General features: G+C 49.5%; 1 protein-coding gene across 1 annotated transcript; it reads right to left on the bottom strand.

The window, feature by feature from the left end:
• Positions 1–6378: 6378 nt before the first annotated feature.
• On the bottom strand, positions 6379–8223 carry LOC123181929 (anthocyanidin 3-O-glucosyltransferase 2). Its single transcript, XM_044594338.1, has one exon. The coding sequence runs from the start codon at positions 7960–7962 to the stop codon at positions 6535–6537; it is 1428 nt and encodes a 475-aa protein (XP_044450273.1). The 5' UTR covers positions 7963–8223; the 3' UTR covers positions 6379–6534.
• Between the last annotated feature and the right edge of the window lie 1479 nt (positions 8224–9702).

The raw sequence follows: 9702 nt of genomic DNA, 5'->3' as shown, positions 1-9702 counted from the left end.
AAATCAAACCTTATCAGCTTTTAACCAGGGCACGGTGAGGCCATACCATGCCACCATGCCAGGCGTCATGTTTTTCAAGCAAGTATTTCATTGTTCTATAGTTGATAACCCAGTAAATGACGCATTTGTGGTTGACTATTGCCACACATTCCCTTGAAATATCTGCCCATTCCTTGTAAAAGGCTTGAGAAATTACTAAATACCACGAGTATGGTTTTTCTAGACCATTCTTGTGCACCTTTTCAAGCATCAATTGTTTGAATTTGAATTTTGTGCATTAATGCCTACAAAATGCACATAATCCCCTAAATATTGTAAATGAACCCGGAAAAGTGACAAATTTGAACGCGGTGATTAGCAGGGTTTATGTTCATCGTAGAAAAAAACTCATGGATGAAGGACAAAGGAAATTTGGATTCCCATTCAATCTCGGTGATTTACTATCGCACACGATTCATCTCCGTCACCTCTGCGAACCGTGTGTGTTCACTCACACATGCAAAAGGAAAAAGAAAACCCTCGCCCACTTCATCCCCACCCACTCACCGCGGACTCCTCCACTACTATGCACCTCACCAACTTCTATCACGGCAGCCACCCTAAGCTCGACGGTTGTTGTCGGCGGGCATAGGTCGCGCTCCAAACGGCACAGGATTTCGCCCCTACCGCTTTCCGCCACCTATCTGCACCGACATTCTAGACTCCGGTTGACTGGGGTTTTCTGCGGGATTGGGCCGGGGATTTTTCTCATGGAGAAGGTAATCAACTTAGCGAAATGTTCACTCATCTCTTATCGCAGTCCGTCCGTCGCTGTTAATCAACCGGCGGAAATCGCCGTGGAATCATTTATTGTTCTAGCTGATTTGTGGGTGTTCATTCATGTGTCCACAGTGCGAGCACAAATCGGGCAAGTGTGGTCGTGGTCAGTCGGAAACGAAGTTCAATCTCACCATTCCGGATGACTTCAGGGAGCAATCGGTATGTTCAATCTCAACCCCACAGTCGGCATGGCCTAAATTTGTGAACATATACCGTCTGTTGTTACATTATCTATATATTTGCATCAAATCTTTGTTATATTATCTATTTTTAATTCTATATTTTTGTACTTTGCTTTCATCTATATATTGATCTGTTCTATCAGTTACTCCCATATTTGCATCTTGCTCTGTTATTTCATTATATCGAATTTACGATCCTAATTTTCATTTCAAGCAGTACATCCCTTGCTTTGCAAGAACAGGAGTAGAAGGAAATCTTGGGCTTTACTTTGTTGATGACTCCCAGGATGTCATATTGGCAATGCAGCATGGATTTACAATGACGGTTAGCATAAAACTTGATAAAGATGGTCACTCCTATTTTAATGCGGATCTTTGGAGAAAAATATCTAAGTGTTATGAACTGAAAGCTGGCAATAAAATTCTAGTGCGTGCACCACAGCCTGGTCTAATTAACATGGATGTTTACTTCCCCAACGTCATCAGCCGATCAAAGTCTCATCGAGGTTAGTGTCCTTTCAACTTTCTCCATGTTGTCATATTACTTAGCAAAATTGGGGTATTTGTTCTGACTAATTGATCACTATTTAAGCAACCAATTGTGATTTCATATTCTGACGCCGTTCCTAGGTAGTAACAAATTCTATTTACCAATTTATGCGCACTATATATTCTTCTGCCATGTTCTGAATAAATAATAACTTTCCACCTTTTAAGCAGGATATGTTGGATGCATAGTGAACGATCTGTATGTTACTAAGTGTACCAAATTTCACTGGAAGGACTTGAAGCATGTCATAAACTTTGTTGATAATCTGACAGAGATAGCACAACGTATGAACGCTGGATTTTGGATGGGATTAATTAGACCTATGGTGCACACATTGAACAAGACCAATTGTGCACACAAAACGCTAGTAAAAGTCTTATTTTAATGTTGATGCTCACAAAATATATATATCTTCAACGATATGTTACAATTGGTTTTTATTCTACATGTCAACAGAAATTGCCCACTGTAGCAGTTCCTGGATCAATTTCCCGGCGTGGTCGAATTACACTTGTGTCTGCTAATAACGCCAAAGTGATTGCAAGGTGCATTTCCCACAGAAATGGAACCATTCAAATTAACAAGTTCTCGCTTGTCGTGGCAATGCATCCATATTCGAAAATTGGAGACACTGTTCTACTCATGCTCTACCAAGGCACGGGAGGGCTCTTCCTTTTCATTGACGAGATGCCGAGTCGCCGTGATCAAGCTGCTTCCAGCGGATAGTTGTGGTTGTTGGCCCTCAGCCTCTTAAAATGTGCTAGCTATTACTATGTTAAATATGTAGATATGGACCATATGGTTGTTGGCCCTTAGCCTCTTAAAATGTGATAGTTGTTACTATGTTAAGTATGTAGATATGGACCATATGGTTGTTCAAACCGTGTTACGAAGATCCTCCTTTTGTCGAATAGTGTAACCACTATATATATGTTACTCAAATGTTGTTACCCAAGTTCTTAAATTTTCATGAAAAGTATTAGTATTGTATACAGATCATTGAGTTTAAGCGTGTGCCCGATGTCCAAAAGGCATTTTCATATTAACTGTCCATATTGCAAATTCACACACATGTTAACATAAGGAAACATATGTGTAACTTACTAATCATCGCACACAAGTACTCACAGACGCATCGTGTGATATACTCCACTGCAAGCAACTAGTTTGCATTTTTCAAAGTTTTTTGTACACACAGAATCACACACGAACTAACTGTATTACTCGTCTGTGTTGTAATTTCTCATCGCAAACAGTTCATCTGAGTCGGCTGTTTACCACGTATCACACACATCTTGTTTACATGACTCGTTTGTGTTCTTTTGGCTCATCGCAAATAGTTCATCCATGTGAACTGTATGCCGCATATCACACACATCTTGTTAAGTTGAACCGTTTCTGTTGTGTTCCCTAATCGAAAACAGTTCGTCCGAGTGAACCGTATGCCGTATATCGCACACACATTGATATGGCTGCCCGTTTCTGTTGTTCTACCTCATCGCAAACAGTTCGAATGGATTAACCATGTGCCTTGCATCGCACACACATTGCTATGGTTGTCCATTTCTGTTGTTCTGCCTCATCGCAAACAGTTTGAATGGATTAACCGTGTGCCCTGCATCGCACACGCAACTAAAATCTGAACCGTGTTTGATGGCTCCGCCATCGCAAACGTTTTGCACCTTTTTTGACGGTTTTTTACACCACTGTTTGCGATTAATGCATCGCACACGGTTTTGACAAAGGGTCTCTGATCGTAGTGTCGCGTTAGTAGTATCCTGCAGTAGTGAGTGGAGCCGGTGGAGACGAGGATGTGTTACCGAAGTTCCTTCACTTTGAGAGGATGTACGTCTCCGTTGGAGCGGTGTGGAGGCACAATGCTCCCCAAGAAGCCACTAGGGCCACTGTATTCTTCTCACGCCCTCACAAAATGCGAGATGTCGTGATTCCACTATTGTTGCCCTTGAAAGCGGCGACCGAACCTTTACAAACAAGGTTGGGGCTATCTCCACAACTTAATTGGAGGCTCCCAACGACACCACGAAGCTTCACCACAATGGAATATGGCTCCGCGGTGACCTCAACCGTCTAGGGTTCTCAAACACCCAAGAGTAACAATATCCGCAAGGGATTAGTGGTGGGAATCAAATTTCTCTTGATGAAAGTGTAGATCGGGGCCTTCTCAACCAATCCCTAAAAAATCAACGAGTTTGATTGGCTAGGGAGAGAGATCGGGCGAAAATGAAGCTTTGAGCAACAATGGAGCTTGGGGAGGGAAGAGGTGGTCTTCTTGGGGAAGAAGACCCCCTTTATATAGTGGGGGAAAAGATCCAACCATTATCCCCTTACCTAGCCCGCGCGGCACGGTACTACAGCACACAGCCGTGGTACTACCGCAAAGGGTTGCGGTACTACCGCTGTAGTGAGCGGCACTACCGCTTGCGTGGTAGATACCAGACGAGGGCCATTTGCATAGGGCAACGAGCGGTAGAACCGCCAGAGCGGTACTACCGCGCGCCCCTATGGTACTACCGTAGGGCGGGGCTCAACTGGCGCTGGAAGTGCACGGAATAAATAAATTATTTCCGTAACTACTTCCGCTGAGTTTGGAGTCGTGCAAAAATCCGGCACGGTACTACCACTCACAGGGAGTGTACTACCGCGTAGGAGCGGAAGTAAAAAATTACATCCGCGCCTACTTTCGGATGCTTCGGCGTCAGGGCTGGAGGCAGCGGTACTACCGCTCGCTAGGAGCGGTACTACCGCTCGACTTAGCGGTACTACCGCACGCCCCTGCAGTACTACCGCACGCCACAGAGTCTTTAGCATTTGGCAGCCTTCATATCGCAGAGCCATGGATAAACAGAAGGTGCTCCATCACAGCGAAGGAAAGGTGGTGCAAAGGAACAGATGTGTATGTGCTGATTCCACCCTAACCTTTCCGAAGCGGACCCCCTCTTAATAGTACGGCTTTCCTACGACTCAAATCCACCGAAAAGAAACGTAGAGAACCGCCGTCTTCGATAGGCTCCGAGGGGCACCGAATCGTCTTGTGCCTAGACATGAGATATCTGAAATGCTCAATGCACACGATTAGTCCGCAAATGCATTGTCATCAATCACAAAAACCACATAGGCAGAAATATGCCCTTACAACGATGTTGTCGGAGCAGCGATGCGTACACGACCAAGAGCTGCAAGACGAGGTAGCCATGGTGAGCAATTTGAACAACGACAGGGAAGGCTGCAAGCGCACCATCAACAGCGAGAGGAGCTCAACGGCATACGCGCACATGGCTATTTAAGCCGCTCATCTCGCCCTTCGCTGAGCAAGGCGGGACTAAACTTCCACCCCCTGCGTCGGAGCAGAGGCGCGACACGCGATTGGGGTGACCCATTAGCCGGGGAGGCGTTGTGCGTGCACTGGGCCAACACCATAGGCTTTTTTTCTTCTTCTGATTTTTTAGTTCTGTTTTATTTATTTATTTAATTTTCAGATTTGAAATAACATAATCATTTATATTTCGACAACCATTTATGTTGAATCATATTTTTACAATTAGTCCTATTTTTTATTTATTTTCTTTCATATTTTATTTATTCATGGTTAATTCATTCATATATTTTTTTATTCGTAATCATTCATTGTTCAAAATTTGAAAAGATGGGGTCATTTCTTTCCTGCCGAAAAAACTATGTGCTCCCCGATGCACCTGTCTGGACTAGTCCGACGCCCTCCTCTCAACGGGTATTTCTATTTTGACTTTGGAGAAATGACCCCAACTTTATACAACAAGTTGACATGGACACATGCGGAAGAGCTAGAGGCGGCATTCTCGCGGGCGTAGGACGACCAAAGGTACAACCTCCTGCTCCTCAACGAGCACCGGCTCGCCGAGAAATAAATCATCGGCGACTAACAACATCGTCACGGCCATGGTGGTGTACGGTTCGGGCTTCTTGGATGAGCAGTGGGCGTTGCTCATGTCCCACATCGCCCGCGAGATCCACCACGAGCGATGACGGCCGCGTGTCCCACAGGCGTCGAAATACGCCCTGTTCGTGGACATTGATGCGGCGGTGGAGAAATTTGTGAGACCAAGGACGTCGCGAGCTCCCCATCAGCCGCGCCACCACCGCCGTTCGCGCCCCACCATCACGATGACGAGGCCGACACATCCACGACCGTTGACGTCAATAGCGAAGACGAGTAGAACATTGGAAGGCCACCACCGACGTCTTGCCGGGCCTCACAGCCAGTGGCGGAGACAGGCCTGGGGCAGCTAAGGCTATAACCACACACTTAGAAAAAACTTCCTTTGTAATTCCTTCATACAAAGTATAGAAAATCATAGAAGTTTATCAGCCGACGTAGCACAGTCCCAGGCGTAACCTGCTTCTAGCTCCGCCACTGCTCACAGTCGGTGAGCTTGCACAAAGCTTCGCGGAGGCCACTACTCTTCCCCTCCCACTGAAGTTTCACTTCACGGGTCTCATGGCTGGCCGATGAGCTTGCTGCCGAACATGGGCAAGACATGTCGAGGGTAATGAGCGCCGTCACGGCCGGCAGTCATTTAGACTAGGTTAGAATAGCCTAATCCGCTATGATTTAGTTGAAATGTGTAAAAAATGTAAAGATTTTGTTCGGCTTAGATGAGAATTATTCTGTTTGCGTGTGAATCGTCCTATTTGTTTAAATTCACTTTGAAATGTATGCGGCCATATCAATGGTACGGTTGGATGGCGGCTGAGTATCATTGTCCACGGACCCGTTCGTAGATGATGGATGCCGTGTCCATTTTAGAGGTCGGCATTGGAGATGTCGTGAGACCAAACGAGGAGCATGTGGTTTTATTAAGGCTCTCTACCGGAGGTGGATTGCTCGCGATGCCGGCACACAACTCGGAATGATCGGCAGGCAGAACAAGAACTGCAACCACAGAGCACCCACACTCTCCAAGTTCGTCTCCGGATGTTCGTCAATTACTTACTGGCGCCTTTGATTATCGCCTCAGAGAGCCTCCCGAGGGCAGAGTAGGAGGACCCGCCCTCCTCGACGGCCTTCCGGCACGCGGCCTTCATCTCCGCGGCCTTCTCCCTCGCCCTCTTCCCCTCCTCGGAGTCGCGCTCCATGAGCGCCTTCACGGCCCGCTCCAGCTCCGACGCGGCGACAAAGTTGTTCCTCTTCCGGTCCACCTCCATGGCCACGGCCACGCCCATGTAGGCCACCAGCGTGAACGCGTTGAGGTGCTGCTCCGCGTACAGCGGCCACGGCACCATCGGCACGCCGAACCACAGGCTCTCCAGGGTCGAGTTCCACCCGCCGTGCGTCACGAAGCCCCCCACGGCGGCGTGCGCCAGGATCTCCTTCTGCGGGGCCTTCGTCGGCCACACCAGGCCCTTCTCCTTCGTCCTCTCCAGGAACCCCTCCGGGAGCAGCTCCCCGAGGTCCGCGTCCGAGGGCTGTCCTGGTCCCGCGCCGGCAGCCGGCGGGCCGCGCAGAGCCCACAGGAAGCGGTGCCCGCTGCGCTCCAGCCCGTGGGCTATCTCGTGCGCCTGTGCCGCCGTGGAGAACCCCATGCTGCCGAAGCAGAGGAGCACCACGGACGCCGGAGGCTGCGCGTCCAGCCACCGCACGCATTCGTGCGGCTGCTCCGCTGGCGGGGTCACGGAGAGCACGGGGCCTACTGGATAGACCGCCGGGGCAGGAAATCCGGGCGCGCACCAGCCGTCGCCGATGGCTGCAAGAACGCTCTGCTCCAGCTCGGTGACCGTGTTGATGATGACGCCCTTGGCCTCCGTGAAACGCCTGCCGTGGTACATGAACCACGTGTAGTTGGGGTTCTTCTTGTCCATCACCGGAACCGGGAGGGACGACGGCGGCACCGGCGGCAGGCCAGGCACGCCCACCATGCCCTCCATCTCCTCGAACTCGACGGCCACCTCCTCGTGGAGCGCCGGCAGGCGCAGGAGGAGCGCGCAGAAGGCGGCGTCGGCGGTGATGTACACGTAGGCCGGTACGGCGAGCTCCCGGGACACGTCGAGCATGGTCGTGCAGAAGAAGTCGAGGACGAGCGCGGCCACGGGGCACGCCAGGCCGGAGACGGCCGCCTTCACGTGGGCCGCGTGGAGCTGCACGAACCGGGAGACGAACTCCTCGATGCCCAGGCAGTCCGTCGGGGGCTCGACGGCGGGGAGGTGGTGGAAGCGGATGTCCAGGCCGGACGCCTCCTCCCTCTGTATGTGGGCGGCGACCTCGCACCTGTGGTTCTCCCCCGGCGCCGGCATGACGAGCACCGTGAGCGACAGCGCGCCGCCGCTGCGCGCGAGCAGCCGCTTGCCGGCGTCGAGCATGGACATGAGGTGGCCGGCGGCCCAGACCGGCAGCAGCACGACGGTCGGGGTCGTCATCTGGTTGGTGCACGATCGGCTAGGAGTCTCGGATGGATTATGCCCGCGGTCGAGGAAGCTTTTGAGCGGGTGACACGGCGGGTCTTGTTTTTTACCACAGGCTGGGCGTGCAGGCAACGCTGCTCGAGAATTATTAGCTGCGTACAAAATGGGAAACGAAATTGATGCGATCGTCTGGCGGTTGGTGGCTCTTTATGGAATCACAAGGTGGTTGCCTGGTTGGTAGGCGGAATTGTTGGCGCCGGGATTGCTCTTCGTCTCCGGTGACAGTGCGGCGTCTTCTTTTCCTCCCACTCCCACTCGTTTCCCCGTCTTGCTACATGCGTTCGCCTCATGTGGCCCCTGTTGCTTCTTAAAAACCCCAAAAAAGATGGAACAGGTCATGTGGGTGGCTCATCACTGTGGGAGAGGCTCTTTGCCACCTTCACCCACATGTTGGCTGTCGCTTGTCACGCCTTAATTGGCACGACGGATCAAACGAGACAATTGTACCAGCACAATTTCACCTCAGCAGCCTCAGCCCCGTGGCTATCCTACTCTAGTTTACGCAATTGAACAGACTTAGAACATCTCTAACCGATCTTTTATAATTAGACAAGTAGTAAAACAGTGGAGTAGACTTAACCTTAAAATTTTACTTCTCTAAGGATGTAACGATGGCCGGGCCTAACCGATCCCTTAAATTTAACTCCTCAAACGAAATGACCCCACATGAAAGTTTCTCTACATCTTCTTCTTCCTTCTTGCTTCTTCCTTCCTTCTGACTAGCCTGAATAAGGCAATGGCTGGCCGGGAGATGCACTTGGGACGGAGAGACGCCCACACGCAGTAGCAACACACACACACACACACACACACACACACACACCCAGTACGAGCAACACACATGCACACACAGCACATCGGTGGTTGTGCATGCACACGCATACGCAGCAGCAACACACACACACACATGCACATGCAGCAGCAGAAACACACACACACAGTGACACGCAACATCACACTCAAATTCGTTGAAATTGTTCACCACCGGCGAGGTTGCCGGAGTTGCGGGGCATTGGGGGTTTCCATTTTTCCAGTCACCGAGGCGGCGAGTGCGGACGGGAGAAGGAGGTGTCGCGTGTAGACAGGCGGAGTTTTTTTTTCTTTTCTCTAGAGTGGCGCCGAGGAGTAGAAATAGAAGAGTTGGCCGCCGGAATAAACTTAGGGGAGTAAAATTTTGCTCCTCTAAAGGTTTGAGGGATCGATTAGGTATGGGTAACTCCGTATTTTGCTCTTTTAAAAAAATTAGGGGATGGGCTAGAGATGCTCTTTAAGAGCATAGAACCAACATAATTTCATGCATTGCGGATGTCATTTATTGCAATGCATGAAAGGGGTCATAGTCTAGTGGTTGTCATACTTGGTCCAATAAACAAGAAAATTCCATCCTTGAGAAGGTTGATAGAACTCTCATTTCTCCTGTTTGGAAGGATGCCTTCTTTGGTGCACATAAAAATGCTTGTCAAAGATATGCCTGACCATGACCCCTTTCTGATTGTTAGTGGTGAACATCGTGCTAAATAATCTGGTAACATAAGTTTCATGTTTGACATATCGTGGTTAGAATTTCCTTCCACTGGTTGATGATCCTTAGGGAAAACATGTGTACACTAAGGTTCCCTTTGATATCCTAAACATCACACCCAAGAGATACTAAAAAAATTAAGGGATGGTGGTCCAACCTTTTTGGGACAACAA

Source organism: Triticum aestivum, chromosome 1D, assembly GCF_018294505.1.
Source record: "Triticum aestivum cultivar Chinese Spring chromosome 1D, IWGSC CS RefSeq v2.1, whole genome shotgun sequence".
Classification (NCBI taxonomy): domain Eukaryota; kingdom Viridiplantae; phylum Streptophyta; class Magnoliopsida; order Poales; family Poaceae; genus Triticum; species Triticum aestivum.
This window is presented reverse-complemented; position numbering and strand designations above follow the sequence as displayed.